The 17,196-nt window shown below is 39.9% G+C and overlaps 1 protein-coding gene across 1 annotated transcript in view; it reads left to right on the plus strand.

The window, feature by feature from the left end:
* Window positions 1-17,196, plus strand: part of LOC148954436 (uncharacterized) — a 57,991-nt gene that overhangs the window by 5,994 nt on the left and 34,801 nt on the right. The window contains exon 2 of the mRNA XM_089086517.1: window positions 9,207-9,548. Coding sequence (XP_088942643.1) covers window positions 9,327-9,548 — 222 coding nt within the window. The 5' untranslated portion in view covers window positions 9,207-9,326. The remainder of the gene's footprint in view (window positions 1-9,206; window positions 9,549-17,196) is intronic.

The raw sequence follows: 17,196 nt of genomic DNA on the forward strand, positions 1-17,196 counted from the left end.
ACATACGTTATAATTTCTGTTCGTTTTAAGTTCTAATATTCCTTCTTACATTTCAGTTGAAAAAACTTGTTTTTTTTTATTTAATTTCTGATCGTTTCTTAAATAATGCTTGGAAATCCGGCGCCCCCTTCATAGAAATGTCCCTTACCCCAAAGAAACATCCTCCACGGAAATATTCTCCAGAGTAACCCACTCCTCTCGCCCCCCCCCTCCCAAAAATATCCGTCCGGAAAATGGTTGTGTACTTCCCAATAACCCATAAATAATGCTGGCAAGTCCGGCGCCCCCGTCCTGGCAATTTCCCTTCCCTCATGAAAACTTCCTTCATGGAAAGATCCTTCCATATAGCCCCCGACCCTCTCCGTCCCCCACCTACCAGAAAAAATCTCCTCTGAAAAAGTCTGTATACTTCCCAATAACCAATACTATATGTTAACATTGAGTAAAGTTCATAACTTTCAGCCCTCACCCTGGGGACTTTGGGGGATCAAGTCATCATAAAAGACATTTTTATCATATTTTCTACCATGCTGAACAAAATGGCTATCTCAAAATTTTGATCGTGAGACTTTGGGAAAAAAATTAGCGTGGGAGGGGGCCTAGTTGCCCTCCATTTTTGGTCATTTAAAAAGGGCACTAGAACTTTTAATTTCCATTCCAATGAGCCCTTACTCGATATTCTAGGACTACGGGGTCGATACTATCAACCCTGGGGAAAAAAAACAAACAAAAAACAAACAAACAAATAAACACGCATCCGTGATCTTTCTTCTGGCAAAAAATGGAAAATTCCACGTTTTTGGAGATAGGAGGTTGAAACCTCTACAGTAGGGTTCTCCGATATGCTGAATATGATGGTGTGATTTTCATCAAGGTTCTATAACTTTTAGGTGGTCTTTCCCCCTTTTTTCGAAAATCAGCCAAATTTTCTCAGGTGCGTAACTTTTGATGGGTAGCACTAAAATTGATGAAAGTTATATATTTGAAATCAGCATTGAAATCTGATTCTTTTGATATATCTATTGGTATCAAAAACCCGTTTTCTAGAGTTTCGGTTACCATTGAGCCGGGTCGCTCCTTACTTACAGTTCGTTACCACGAACTGTTTGATTAGCTTAACATACTCTTCAACATTCCCCAAAGGTTCACCTCAATACCATTAGTCTTTCGGACACACCCAAGATCAAATATCCCCTGTTTTTCAAATATTAAATCCCGCAAGGGGCACATTGTATAATTTGCAGTCCTTGTCCCGGGGCTATGGAAGATATGACATCCTTGGAAGGATAGTTATTACATATATTCCCTAGATATTGCTGATACGCTCTTTTGAAAATCAGCATTCACATAGGTTGTTTTCATTGTGTTTGATATTCTTCTCAACATTCTTAAGATTAGTACATTGTTACAACATTTTTAACCTTAATACCCTAAGCCTTTTTGGAGACCTTGGATCAAACTTGCACCCTTTTCCAAATAAAAAACCTAAAAAGACCTTGGATTAAACTAAAACATTCAATTTCAATTGTAAGAAACCCCTCCAATGTTTCTCTCTCTCCCTCCTCTAACCGTAAAGCCCCCTCTAAAAAAAGCAATAAGAGTAAGCATAGTAGTTATAGAGGCATTAGCTGGGTTTTGATAGGAAGCAAATTACTTAGAATGATGATACTTTTAGACTAAGGGACACTGTAGACAGAGTGTTAAGAGAATATCAGTAGAATTTTAGGATAGGGAGATTATATATTGAGTCACCATCCCCTTCTGTCCTCAGTTTTATATGTTAGAAATAAGTGTTCGATTCAGCCAGTAAAAGAGCTGTAGGGAAGGTCCTATGGTTGTATGACAAAATACGAAAGCTAAATAGAAAGCTAAAAGATACCTTTGATATCTTTCCTAGTGTCTAGTCCCTAAAATTACAACAGACGGCATATCTGAATGTAATGAAATCAACAATTTGATATTATAGTGATTAGTTTACAAAAGGGTGACTATAAATCAGAGCGAAGAAAGGATATTGGTTTCTCTTTTCAATATTGTATCCAAATACCTCAATCGCTGCCACTGCGATTGCATCCTAGTCCTTCTAATGGAGCCAAATCAGAGGTTAACTGGGGGGATGATCGGAGGATAACTAGTGCTGCATCCTTTACCTTTCACCCCACACCCTCCAAAGATATTCGGCCAATTTTTGAGATAGGCATTTGGTTCTAAACGAAAACTCCAATAAACATTTCTACGAGGATAAAATAACCCCACAAATCATAAACAATGCAAATTGGTTTTTGGCAAGACACTATGTGTTTCCTGGTTGTCAAAGTGGGGAGTGGGTAATACCTCTGGAAAAACTAAGTTGAAACTATCAGAAAAGTCGAGGGGTGTGTCTTAAACTATGTGAAAATAAACTATGTGCATCCGGTTTGTCAAAAGCACGTATTAGCAGTGTCTCTTGAATGGCTTAGGGTATACAGGGAATGTTTAACTAAATCAGAAGACACAACATACATCAGGATTGTCAAAAGGATTCATGCGCAATATCTCTTGAACGGCTAAGGGTATTCAATTGAAATTTTCAAGGAAAATTTTCCCGAATCAAAAGACACTAGCCTATATGTATCCGAGTTTTCCAAGGGCAATAATCTCCGGAATGACAACGAGCATTATGCTGAAACTTTCAGGAAAAGTTTTTTTTAAAATAAATCAAAAGACGCCACCTGGAACTAGGCTGTCGAAAGGGTGCATCTGCAATATCTCAGGAACAACGAAGTGTATGAGGTTTGTAGTTTCAGAGAATCCCGAGGAGGATGTTAAACTTATTCAAAATACGCTTTGTGCATCCTGGCTTCCAAAAGGGCACATCAACTCAAATATGTTAGGAGTGGCTTAGGGTTTTACGTTGAGTCTTTCAGGGAATGATAAGGAGATGTTGAGTCAAATGAAAAAAAACAAAAAAAAACACTGGTCGCAAAAAGTCGCATCTGCAATATCTCTGAGACGACAAAGCACATTAAGTTGAAACGTCCAGGTGTGGTGAGGGGAATATTTTAATATTCAAAAGATACTATGTACTACCAGGTTATCAAAGGGTGTATCTGGAACGCTTCAAGAACAGCTTAGAGTACCATGTTAAAAGTTTCAGCGAAAGTTAAGGGGATGTTGAGCTAAATGAAAAGATATTATGTATATCCGGTTCGTCAATAGTCCATATCTACAATATCTCGGGAACGGCTAAAGCTATCCGGTTGAGGCCTTCAGGTGCTGTTGAGAGAGATTTTGAACCAAGTCAGAAGGCACTATGTGCATCCAATTAGTGCAAACAGAAACAGAATAATTAGCTAATTTGGCATTTGCGCTTTACTGGGGAAACTAAATTCATTTTAAAGAATTTATTTATTATATGGACAAAATAGAAATTCTGATCAATGAAATTTTAAATTGTTCAGATTTCCAAGAATCAGTACTATTAAATATTGGATAATAAGTTTATTTTCATCAGTTCTGTCCAGTTATCTTGATTATTACACTCGTTTTATTTCATTTTTGTCGATGTTTTGAAAAATTGAAGCTCACTGTTCGAAATACATAGGGCTTTTATGAATACAAGTGATGTTAAAGGCTTTAGAAACTCACTGTTTGAAATACATAGGGCTTTTTATGAATGCAAGTGATGTAGAAGGCTTTTTTTTGGGTGAGGGAGGGGGGGGTACTCAAACTATTGTTTGTAGTAATTTCAGTTCGTTTAAATTTGAACTAAGTACTCATTTTAATTTCTAGTCGTTTAGGATTGATCTAGTTCGTTACTATCTATATCAGTGTTTATTATCTTCCTGCTAGATGCAAACCTAACCTGTCCTAATTCCCCTGGGTTAGGTTAAGGTCCATTTTTTTTAAATTTCTGTTCGTTTTGGTTCTATTCGCCTTAAGTTTTAAGGCGTTTTTCTTTTGTCACTCTTTTTAATCAAGTTTGCGAGCGCCAGAACCCTGTTGGATCACAAAAGCACCTTTCGTTTATCAACGCTTTTTGTGATAAATAAAAAAAACAAGTTTTTTCAACAAAGTAAGGAGAGACATTAAAACTTAAAACGAACAGAAATTATTACGTATATGAGGGGGTTGCCCCCTCGTCAATACTTTGCTCTTTAAGCTAAAGTTTGACTTTTTGTTCCAATTATTTAAGAATGACTCCTGATACACATGGACTATTTAATTAGAATAATTAGAATATTAGAATAATTTGAATCGTTTTAAAAATTCAAAAAATACTTTAGCGTAAAGAGTGAGGCACTGAGGAGAGGGTAACCCCCCTCATATACGTAATAATTTCTGTTCGTTTTAAGTTTTATTGTTGCTCCTTACTTTCAGTTGAAAAAAACTTGTTTTTTTATTTAATTTCTGATATTTTTTCTTTATTAATGCTGGGAAATGCACCTCCCCTTCCCATGGAAAATTCCATTCCCCCACGAAAACACCTCCATGGAATCCCCCTCCCCTCGGAAATATCTTTATACTTCCCAATAGCCAATACAGTATGTAAGCAATGGGGAGAGTTCATAGCTTCCAGCCCTTCCCCCGGGGGCTCTGGGGGGTCAATTCATCCTCAAAGACATAGCTATTAGTTCTTTCAGCCATGCTGAAGAAAATGGCTCTCTCAAGATTTTGATCGGACAATTTTGGGTAAAAAAGGAGTGGGAAGGGGGATAGCTGCCCTCCAATATTTTCGGCTACTTAAAAAAACTTAGAACTTTTGATTTTCGATCAAATGAGCCCTCTCCTGATTTTCTGCGATCACTAGTTCGATACGATTACCCCTGGAAAAAACAGCAAGAAAAAAACAACAACAAAGAAATAAACACGCATCCGTGATCTTGCTTCTGGCAAATAATTCAAAATTCCACATATTGTACATAGGAGCTAGAAACCTCTACTTTAGGCTTCCCTGATATTTTGAATCTCGTGGTGTTATTTTCATTAAGATCACTTGATTTCTTAGGGATGTTCCCCCTCCCCTTTCTCAGAAACTGGACAAATTTTCTCCGGCTCGTAACTTTTGATGGGTAGCACTAGATGAATTTTATGTAGTTTAAATAAGCATCAAAATTCGATTTTTTGATGTATTTATTATTATCAAGACTCCGTTTCTTACAGTTTCGGTTACTATTCAGCCGCATCGCTCCTTACTTACAGTTCGTTACCACAAACTGTTTGAAACCAGAAATCGCGGAAACGGCAGTTTGCATGAAAACAAACTAGAAGTTTCAAAATGTCAGTCAGACATCTGTATTATTTTTCCATCCACTTTTGACATTTTGTCGCTCTTTTTTGAGACGAATCTCCAAAATTTCTTTGAACGGTTTGGTAGTTTTATTTTTGACTGAGTTTCTTTTTAATAATTACCTATGAAACAGACTTGACTTACTTGACTTATGTCTCCTGCCGGGCGCTGCTCGGCGTAGAGAGTGACGTCTTCCTCCTCCATCCACGTCGGTCCATGGCAAGCGTTTGCACATCGATCAACCTGATATTTGCCATCGCCAGGAACTCGGACAGGCTGTCAGACCATCGTTTCTTCGGTCGGCCGCGAGGTCGCTCCCAACCGGCTTTGACAGGGTCGAAGGCATGGATCGTTTTCGCAGGTATGTGTGGAGGCATTCGAAGTAGGTGTCCGAACCATCGTAGTGTTCGCTCGGCTGCTTGGGTCGAAAACCGAGACTGCTTGGTGAGCTGCAGCAGCTTCTCATTGCTGACAAAGTCGAACCATCGTAGACCTTCGATCCTCCTCAGGCTCTTCGACTGAACGACATCAATTGTCCTGAGGGTTGCGGCTGAAGCTTGCCACGTCTCAGCTCCATAGAGCATCACAGAGCCGACGAGGGCGTTGAAAATCCGCAGCTTCGTTGTGCGACTGATGTTCGGTTTTCGCCAGAGGTGACGGTTCAGTCTGCCCATGGCAGAAGACGCTTTGGATATTCTCGCTTGTAGTTCAGAAAGAAGTGAGCCATCTGAAGAAATTATGGAGCCCAGGTAGGTGAACCTTTGGACAACTTCGATGCTAGTGGTGCTATCCAGGCTAACTGAAGGATTGGCAGCAGGAAAGGATGGGTCTATGGCCATAATTTTCGTTTTAGTCCAGTTTATCCGCAGTCCTACTTTGGCAGCCTCTTCTCGTAGGATTCGAAGCGCTTCCAGCAACTGCTTCATGGAGTCCGCCAGAATGGCTAAGTCATTGGCTAAATCAGCATCTGTAATGACACGATCTCCAAACTTGAGTCCAAAGCTGAGACGTGAAGTAGTCCTAGTCATAACGTAGTCTATAATGACATTGAAGAGCTCTGGGGCAACTGCACATCCCTGGCGCACTCCTGTCGTGATTTGGAAGAACGGGCTGCGGCGGCCGTTCACTTGAACACAGCTCTCTGTCCCATGGTGTAGAGCTTTGAAGAGCCTGCAGTATTTCTGAGGGAAGCATGTCGATTCTAGAATCCGCCAAAGAGCTTCTCGGTCCACTGAGTCGAACGCAGCACGGACGTCGACGAAGGTAAAAAAAGCTTTTTGTCGGAACTCTGTGGGTTTTTCTATGATTTGTCGGATCGTAAAAATCTGCTCGATGGTTGAACGGTCCAATATGAAACCAGCTTGCTTCGGTCACCGGATTTTACGAATGATATTTCGACATCGATCTAGCAGGACCATTGAGAAAAGTTTTCCTGGGACAGACAGTAGGGTTATTCCACGGTAGTTCAAGCAGTCGTTTCTAGAACCTTTCCTCTTCCATAAAGGGATAATGACACCCTTCCGCCAATCGTCGGGAATTATCTCGGTTTGCCAGATTGTAGAGAACAGGGTGTGGAGAAGCAGGAGCATAACAGGACCTGCATATTTTAGAAGCTCTGAACTCAGGCCACAGATACCGGCAGCGGTATTGTTCTTGAGCCTTTTTACTGCATTTCCAATTTCAGAGGGGCTGGAAGGCTCGCCTGGAGGAGCATCTGTTTCGGATCTTGGACTGCCAGGTTGGCTGGGACTATCAGTAGGAGGCATAGACGGGTTAGTGTTGTTCAGGAGTGAGCAGAAGGTGTCCTTCCACCGCTCGAGACAAGAACCCTCATCAGAGAGAAGTGTCCCATCCCTGGATAGGACGGGTCCCAATGCTAGTGTTTTATTTTCTGTGAGATCGCGGAGGTGCTTGAACAGGCTACCCATGTCTTTCTTTTTTGCTGCTAGTTCGATTTCATCGGCTTTCCTTGCAACAAACTGAGTTTAGTCTCGGTGAATAAGTCTGTTCCGCACTCCATTGAGCCTTCGATAGGTGGCCATGTCCCCAAGAAGTCTTGCCCTCCACCTTTGCTCTATGACCTGCAGTGTTTCGTCAGTTAGCCACGATTTCTTTGGGAAACTCCGCTTGCCAAGCACCAGCTGTGCTGCTTCGCTGGTCTGTGATTTAAAATACTTCCAGGCGTCTTCGCTGTTGTTGAGTGTGCCCAGGAGCTCAAAGCGATTTGATATCTCAACACTATACTTCTGGCGAGTATATGGCTCCTTTAGTTTCCCAATATCCGCTGCTACTGGTTTTCTTTCCGATCGCTGTGCATGGAGGCGAAGCTGGACATCAGCACACACAAGCCTGTGATCTTCATTTCCGAGCTCCGCTGATCTGTTAGTTCTGCGGTTTTTCAGCGATGATCTCCAGCGTTTAGAAATAATGACGTAGTCAATCATCTTCTTTGTGCGACCGTCATTACTATACCACGTGTATTGGTGGATAGTCTTACGTTGAAAGTATGTTTTTGCGATCGTAAGTTCATGTGATCGGCACAGTTCGAGTAGGCGAAGGCCGTTATCGTTCAGTGGGTCGGGGGATACAGGTCCAATTGTGCCACGCCAAACACCCATATCATCTCGCACTGTAGCATTGAAGTCACCGAGAAGAACAGTGACATCGTGGGGGAAACTGTTGACAGACATCTGGACAGAGCAGAGTAGAACTCTTCCTTGGTTACGTCGTCGAAATCGTTGGTCGGGGCATAGCATACAAAAATTGTCATCTTGCCATGCTTGTGCCCAAAGCGGGCTTTCATTATTCTGTCCGATACAGCTTCGTGCAAGAGTAAGGCCTTTCTTGCAAGGCCGTTTAGCGCGAGGCCAACACCATTTCTTCTCATGCTCCCTCCAGACCAGACTAACGAGTAATTATCGCCTATTCGCTCTTCTCCACTTCCAGAAAGACGGGTTTCTGTGAGACCTGCAATTGCCACTTTAGTCTTACGAAGTTCTTGAGAAAGTAGGTTCTTTGATGCAGGTGCATTCAGGGTCAATACAGTCCAGGTGGCTATTCGAAGCTCCCTTTGGTCTAGAAGGTTCAGTCTGTCAGTCTTTCTGACGTCGTCAGCATGTCCGTTGACGCGCGTAGGTTGAGATCTTAAAAGGGGGTCCGGATCTGAGGCTATGTAGTCACTTTGCGCAGCACTTGATTTTCAGGTGGATGGTCGCTAGCCCAACCGACCCTAGGCCTGGAATCTGATTAGAGCTAGGTTTAACCTAGATACTGAGATTCCCGGGGTGGGCTCCACCCGCCACATGAGGTTGCAGCCACCCTGATCGGAGTGTTTAGTTAGGGGATGACCCCATATCCAGAGGCACGTGGTCAGCAGACAAGGTCTGCATCATTCCGAACGAACTCCATTCGCCTCCAATGAAACAGGAAACAGGCAAACTATGAAACAGGCAAATTGTTAAATAGTTACCACCAATGTGGTTATAACAAAAAAAATAAGAGGGTTAAAAAGTAAGAGAATTTGAATTAAGCCATGTGTGTACTTTTTCATAATTGAAAATAACAGTTTTCTCTGCTTACACGGCTTTTAATTTGAATTTACTGCCCTTTTTCACAAACAAAATCCACCACGAGGGTTTCTTTTGTGAGTCAATTTGACCTGTAATAGTGATCAACAGTTTTTTGCTTGACCGCTGAAACACTTGGCTGATGAAAAGATCGATTTGCAAAGCTAAGGGAAGCAACTTTTTGGTAAACCTTCTTGATCCAATTTATTTTATTAGACGACGGAAAACGTCTTTGACATGGGTCTTTACCTTTTAGAGAAACTTTTATCTGTAAGTTTTTTTTAATCACTGTTTGTAAATGGCCATGATGCTGGTGTACTACGTTTGCCACACTGATTTTGTAAATGTTTCTAAGATTTTTTATCTTTCAGATAAACTGGTGTATCGCTCATCGATTTTTTCTAAATAGTCTTATTTCAGTCATCGGCCAAAACAATCTTTCTAAATTTTACTTCAATTTGAAGCTATTTAGTGTAAAACAGAAATTTGTAATGAACGCTTATTTGAATGAATGCTTTGCAATCGCTTGCGAGATTGAAGCCAGAGATGGCAAGCATAAAATTTCAATTAATCCAAGTGACTGGATCGTCAGTAAATACTACGAGAAAAACGATGACAGTGAAGATATACCGGCATTAAGCAAGAAATGGATAAAATTCTATTACAGACATTTTTATGGAGACATTGGGAGACCAGTTGAGTATAGGTGCAAGGTAAGCTCTTTGTGTAATAAACTACTAGCTTCCACCCAAAACCATTTTTGACTTACAGAAGCATTGAAGATTCTAACTGCACTGGTATTCAAATTTTGGCCCCATTAGATATTAGAGTAAGCAAAACTTTTTCTTGGCAGCATAAAAAATCCGAGTATTAAAACCTATGGCGATCCTGGGAGCTTTAGTTCACTTTTCAGTGGAAGGCTAATAACTCACGGGTTTTAGCTCAAAATCACGATTGCCTTTTTTTTATCCTTCTGCACCTTTAGACCACTGTCATTTGGTGTAGAGTTTTCTCAATTACAATGTAAAAATACAATTATTTAGTTACTATAGACTGAATAGGAACAAACAGAGGCAACGCTATAGCGTTGCCTATAGTAAAGGCCATACGGCTTTAATGTTTTATTATTATTATTTTTTTTCCCCAGAGGCACTTCATATGGAACGGGTCGTCGTATAAACTTCAAAGGGGGATCATTCAATTGGAAATCGAGAGTTCTAGTGCCCCTTTTAAGGGTCAAAAGTGATTGAAAGGCAACTAACACCCCTTTCACGCCCACCGTTTTCCCAAAAATATCCAATCAAAATTTATGTTTTATGAAAATTATAGTTTGTGGAATGATAGAAATTATATTTTTGAGGAGGACACTCCCCCACAACCCTCAGGGCAAGCGTTATAAGTTATGTCTTGGGGGCATATAAGCTTCTTATAGAAAGCTTTGTCTTAGAAACTTCAAAAAGGGCTCATTCGGTTGAAAATTCAAAGGGCTAGTGCCCTTTTTAATTGTAGAAAGTGATCGGAGGGCAACTAACCCCCCTCTCACGCCCACCGTTTCTTCAAACTCATCCAATCAAAATTTTGAGAAAGCCATTATGTTCAAAGTAATTGAAAGTTCTGGAAATTATGTCTTTGAGGATGACAACCCCCCACAGCCCTCAGGGCAAGGGTTGTAAGCCTTGCCCTGGGGGAATATACGGTCTTTACAGAAAGCGTTTGTAGTAGAAACTTCAAAAGGGGCTCATTCGATTAGAAATTTATATGAGTCCTTTTTAATAGTCGAAAGTGATTGGAAGGCTACTATAACCCCTTCCACACCCACCAGTTCCCAAAACACATCCAATCAAAATATTGAGATTGCCATTTTGTTCAACGTAGTTGAAAGTTTTGGAAATAATATCTTTGAGCGGAACACTCCCCCCACAGTTTTCAGGGTTATAAGTTATGCCCTGGGGGCATATATGGTTCTTATGGAAGGAATGCTCGGATAAACTTCAGAGAAGGTTCATTTGATTGAAAATTGAAAGTTCTAGTTCACTTTTTAAGCGTCAAAAGATATCGGAGGGTAACCAGCTCCCCCTTCCCACGCCCCTTTTTCCAAATGCATCCGATAAAAATTTTGAGACTGTTATTTTGTTAAAAATAGTTTAAAGATCATATAACAAAAACTCCGATGTCGACACAACCCCCAGGGCCCGGGTGCACGCGTTGTAAGTTATGCCCTAGGGGCATATATGGTTCGTATGGAAGGGATGCTCGTATAAACTTCAAAGAGGGCTCATTTGATTGGAAATTGAAAGTTCTAGTTCATTTTTTAAGAGTCAAAAGAGATTGGACGGCAACTACCCCCCCCCCTCTTCTACGCCCTTTTTTCTCAAACCCATCTGATAAGAACTTTGAGATAGCTATTTTTAAAGAAATAGTTCAAAGACCATATATCGAAAACTCCGGGGTCAACACAGCCCCCCAGGGTCCGAGGGCAGGCGTTGTAAGTTATGTCCTGGGAATATATAGTTGTTATGGAAGGGATGGTCGTAAAAACTTCAGAGAGTGCTCATTTGATTGGAAATTGAAAGTTCTAGTTCACTTTTTAAGAGTCAAAAGATATGCGATGGAAACTAGCCACCCCCCACACCCTTTTTCTCCAAGCCTATCCGATACAATTTTAAAAATAGCTATTTCATTAAAAATAGTTCAAAGGTAAGATAAAAAAAACTCCCGTAACGACGCAACCCCCCAAGGTCCGGAGGCAGGTGTTGTAAGTACTACTCTGAGGGCATATATGGTTTTTATGGAAGGTATGCTCGTACAGACTTCGGAGAGGGCTCACTTGATTAGAAATTGAAAGTTCTCGTTCACTTTTTAAGAGACAAAAGGGATCGGAGGGCAAGTAGTTCCCCTCCACTCCCTAAATGCATCAGATAAAAATTTTAAGATAAAAATTTTGTTCAAAATAGTTCAAAGTTCAGATAATAAAACTGCGGTGTCGACACAGTCCCCCAGGGGCCGGGGGTAGGCGTTGTAAGTTATGCCCTGGGGGCATATATGGTTGTTATGGAAGGGATGCTCATATAAACCTCATAGAGGGTTCGTTTGATTGGAAATTGAAAGTTGTAATTCACTTTTTACTCTTAAAAAGTGAATTACCACTTTCAGGCAGCTAGCCCCCCCCCACTTCATTTATTTTATTCCTAGAGGCACTTCATATAGAAGGGGTCATCGTATAAACTTCAAAGGGGGCTCATTTGATTGGAAATTGAGAGTTCTAGTGCCCTCTTTAAGAGTCAAAGGTGATAAGAAGGCAACAAGCCCCCCCAAAGCCATTTCCCACAAATATGTCTGATAGAAAACTTGAGGTAGCCATTGCATCACATAACATTTTTGAGATAGCCGTTTTGTTAAAAATAGTTCAAAGGTCAGATAACAAAACTCTGATGTCGGACACAACCCCTTAGGGACCGGGGACAGGTGTTGTAAATTATATCCTGGGGGCAATCGATATTCTTATGAAAGAAGTGTTCGTACAAACCCCAACAAGGGCTTTTTTGTTTGGAAATCGGAACATCTTGTCGTCTTTTTGTAAGTCAAAAGTGGTCAGAGGGTAGCTAGCCCCCCCCCCACCCTTTTTCCCAAATATATTAAATAAAAATTGTGAGATAGATATTTTGTTACAAATAGTTTAAAATTCAGATAACAAAACCTCTGGTGTAGACACAGCCCCACAGGGCCCGGGGACAGGCGTTGTAAGTTATATCCTGGGGGCATATAAGGATCTTATGGAAGAGATGCTTCGATAATCTTCAAAGAGGGCTCATTTGATTGGAAATTGAAAGTTCTAGTTCATTTTTTATAAGTCAAAAGTGATCGACGAGGAGCTAGCTCCCCCACCCCTTTTCCCCCAAATGCATCAGATAAAAATTGTTAGATAGAAATTTTGTTAAAAATAGTATAGTTTAGATTAAAAAAACACCGGTGTCAACACAGCCCCACAGGACCCGGGGTCAGGCGTTGTAAGTTATGCCTTGGTCGTATATGGTTGTTATGGAAGGTATGCTCCTATAAACTTCATAGAATGCTCATTTGATTTGAAATTGAAAGTTGTAGTTCACTTTTCAAGAGTCAAAAGTGATCGGAGGGGAGCTAGTCCCCCCACGTCTTTTTTCCCCCAAATGCATCAGATAAAAATTTTGGGGTTGCCATTTTGTTAATAATAGTTCAAAGGTCAGACGAAAAAAAATTCCTGTGTTGACACGACCCTCTAGGGACCGGGGAAAGGCATTGTAAGTTATGCCCTTGGTGTATATATGGTTGTTATTGAAGGGATGCTCGTATAAACTTCAGAGAGGGCTCATAGTGAAAGTTCTAGTTCACTTTTTAAGAGTCCAAAGAGATCGGAGGGTAACTAGCCCCCCCCCACGAATTTTCCCCCCGGCAAATGCATCAAATAAATATTTTGAGATAGCCATTTTGTTAAAAATAGCTAAAAGGTTAGATAACAAAAACTCTGGTGTCGACAAAACCCCCCAGGGCCCGGTCACAGGCTTTGTAAGTTGTGCCCTGGGGGTATATATGGTTTTTATGGAAGGGATGCTCGTATAAACTTTAAACAGGACTCACTTGTTTGGAAAGTGAAAGTTCTAGTTCACTTTCTAAGAGTCAAAAGAGATCGGACGGCAATTAGCCCCCCCCCTCCACGCCCTTTTTTCCCCAAATTCATCAAATAAAAAATTTGAGATAGCTATTTTGTTAAAAATAGTTAAAAGGATAGATAACAAAACTCGACAAAACCCTCCGGGGCCCGGGGGTAGGCGTTGTAAATTATGTCCTGAGGGCAAATATGGTTTTTACAAAAGGGATAGGCGTATAAGCTTCAGAGAGGGCTCATTTGATTTGGAATTAAAAGTTCTAGTTCACTTTTTCAGAGTCACAAGAGATTGGAGGGCAACTAGCCCCTTCCTCTCCACGCTTTTCCCCCAACCCCGTCCGATAAAATTTTGAGATGGCCATATTGTTAAAAATAGTTTAAACATCAGATAATAAAACTTCTGGGTCGACACAACCCTCCAGGGCCAGGGGATATGCGTTGTAATTTATGCTCTGGGGGCACATATGTTTTTTCTAGAAGGGATACTCGTATAAACTTCATAGAGTGGTCATTTGATTTAAGATTGAAAGTTCTAGCTCACTTTTATAGAGTCAAGAGAGATCGAAGGGCAATTAGTCTTCCCCCCTCCACGCCCTTATTTCCCAAAACCCATCCAATAAAAATGCTCGTGTAAAACATCAGCTCGTTCAAACATCAGATATTTAAACTCCGGGGTACCCCCCAGGGCCCAGAGAAAGGCGTTGTAAGTTATACTCTGGGGGTATAAATGGTTCTTATAGAAGGGATGCTCGTATACACTTCAGAGAGAGCTCATTTGATTGAAAATAGGAAGTTCAAGCATGAGCCTGTCCTCCTAAACCATTGTGTGATAGCTTATACAGCAGAATCTCATGAGTTAAAGAGTCAAAAGCCTTATGGACATCCAGAAATATAGGAGCAGGAATCAAACCAGAGTCAAGTGTGATGTGGAGAAACTTTAAAAGAGTTACACACGCATGCTCCGTAGAATGTTTAGCTCGGAAGTCAAACTGAAAATCATAAAAAATCTTTTAGCCTCTAGAAAAGCAAGTAGACGGGAAAGCCCGGTCTTTTCAAAACTTTTGTTAAAAACAGACAGCAAAGATATAGGACGATAATTGGCTGGATCATTTCTTGGTCCACCTTTATATAAAAAAATTACTCTAGCTCGCTTAAGAGAACTGGGGGAAATCCCATTTTCAAAAGAAAGATTTATAAGCTTTGTCGATGGAGAAATAATTAAAGGAAGAATGAACTTAACTACCATAGTTGGAATACAGTCAAGACCAGGCGACGAAGAACCCTTCAAGCTATTTACAATCCTGGCTACTTCAACATCAGAAGCATGATATAACACCATCGATTTGAGACAAGGTGGACCAAGATAAGATTTGTAATCTAGTTTTAACTGTGAAAACCTGACTGATGAAGCAGTGGTTTTCCCAATATTAGCAAAAAATGATGTAAATACTTCTTGAACAGATGGAATTCCCTCAACAACCACACCCCCAACTACAAGACTTGGAGGGATATAAGGAGCTAGAGAAGAACGTTTGAGGACGGAATCGATCACTTGCCAAGTTTTTCGAATATCTTTCCCACAATCCGAGATTTTTTTTGAATAATAAAGGAATTTAGCCTTCCGGCATAAAGAATTGAAAACATTCCTGTAGAGTTTGAATTGCTGAAGACGTGCAGAATTCAAATATGGCTTTGCTGATATAAAGGCTTCCCAAAGATTTTTCTTCTTCTCCAACTCTTTAGAAGACCAGGGGGTCATCCATGGGTTAAGAGGAATAGATCTTTTTGACCTTGAAGTAGAGGGGGACAGAGCACATACGTCAAAAATACACTCCTTCACTGACTCATAAAAGGAACCAAAGTAACAAAAACCATTATCCTCGCCAAAATTATTCCATGTCTTCTCAGCTAATTGGGATTGAATGATTGAGTTGAAGGACCGAAAAATGATCATCTCGTCTAGTAGCCCGCTTTAAATCAAAATAATACTTACTAGTAGTTGATTGGGAAATAGTTAAGAAATTTCCTTTAATTTGACCAATAGAATTAGTAATAATATCAAAACATCTAATGAGTTTCTTTACAATTGAAGTAAACGCTCATCAAGGGAGTAAAAATCCCCAGAGCCTGAGATAGAAAAATTCATAAAACTTAAGGAGACTGCGTATCAAACCTGCACCGCAATACACACAAAATAGAATAAATAAAAAAATAACCAAGAGGCTAAAAATAACAACGAAAAATAAAAAATAAATACATAAATAAAATCACAACAATCATACCAATAAGTAAGAGACATATACATTTTATATTATTGAACATATTAATAATAATAATTTCAGATAAATTTATTGACTTCCTTAAATCATGAAACATACTATTCAGTTCCTGTAATAAAAAAAAAATATATATATATATAACGCTTAAGCTCCACTGCATTAATGTACCCATGAGACCAATACAAGTAAAATCATTTTCAAGATAACAAAGGATTAAAATCCCAAATTGACGCAATGACTTTTGAGAACAGGCATGTAACAAAAAGGAATATTATTGAAATCTGTAAATTTCATTGAAGTTAATTGGAACGAAAGTAAATCATTAGATAGATACGCACAAAGAAAAAAATAAGCAAAAGATAAATATAATACGCTGAATATATGAATGGCAAGATGCTAAACATATCTAAAAAAACACACAAAAAAAACTTATTTTTAAACACAGTCGGCTAGAGTATGAATTTTTCTAGTCTCTTTGCTAATCTAATTTCTTTGCTCTTCCAAAGAGATTAGAGATATGCTATTTTAATAACCTGGCAGCATATGAGCCGAGTTTTCTGCTAAAATGTTGGCGATGAGGATGGAAAGTGGAAAAGCAAGTAAGCCGATATTTCGCGCCGAATTCCTAATTCCGCCAAATTCCGCCGAATACCAAATTCCTGCAGCTTCGTCTTACATCGTCGTCCCACCGAGTGGGATTTTAAATTTGATAGGAAGGTGTTTACAGCCATGTACACTTAGATGGGCATATTGTAGATTAGTTACCTTTTCAGCCAAGTTACAAGCAGGCTTCAGAGTAGCCTATATTGCTTAGAAATTTATCTTCTAACACAGAGAGTGACTTGTGAGCAAGAATCAGAGAGTATTGTTATCCTCAGGAGCTGGGGGACTTTATGTTATTTTTGTTGTTCTACCTTTTATTTGTACCATGCGTTTTATTTGCACCAAATCAGGACTTGGCTGTTTTTCAACAGATCAGAATCTATCAACAGATCTAGTTTTTATACCGTTGCAACAGCAAAAGATCTCGTTTTTATAGCGAATCATTTTGCACCTGTTTATTTCAGTTGTTTTCACACTGATATTTAAAGTTTTTGCATGATTCTGGTTTAAACATTTCAATACTTTCTGGTAAACATTTCATACTTTTCTTCTAAAACTCAGTGGTGGAGGAGTATGGGAGATCGGAATATTGGAACACAGAACATTGAACACAGAACACGGAACATCGGAACATTAGAGATTGGAACACGTATTCATGATCAAATGTCCCAGATAATTTTCGTTTTAACAAGGTTCATAATGCCTTTTTTTCAAACAGATTTCATCTGTGACGAATAATTCATTTCAATAATATGCAGCTCTCGCCTCTATCGGTGACCAGAAAATGATTTTCTTAGAGCCGAACTTTTAAACCTTTCAACCATTTCGAGCAACTTC

This window comes from Artemia sp. Qi Xiang Cuo, chromosome 3 (assembly GCF_049724085.1).
Source record: "Artemia sp. Qi Xiang Cuo chromosome 3, ASM4972408v1, whole genome shotgun sequence".
Lineage (NCBI taxonomy): Eukaryota > Metazoa > Arthropoda > Branchiopoda > Anostraca > Artemiidae > Artemia > Artemia sp. Qi Xiang Cuo.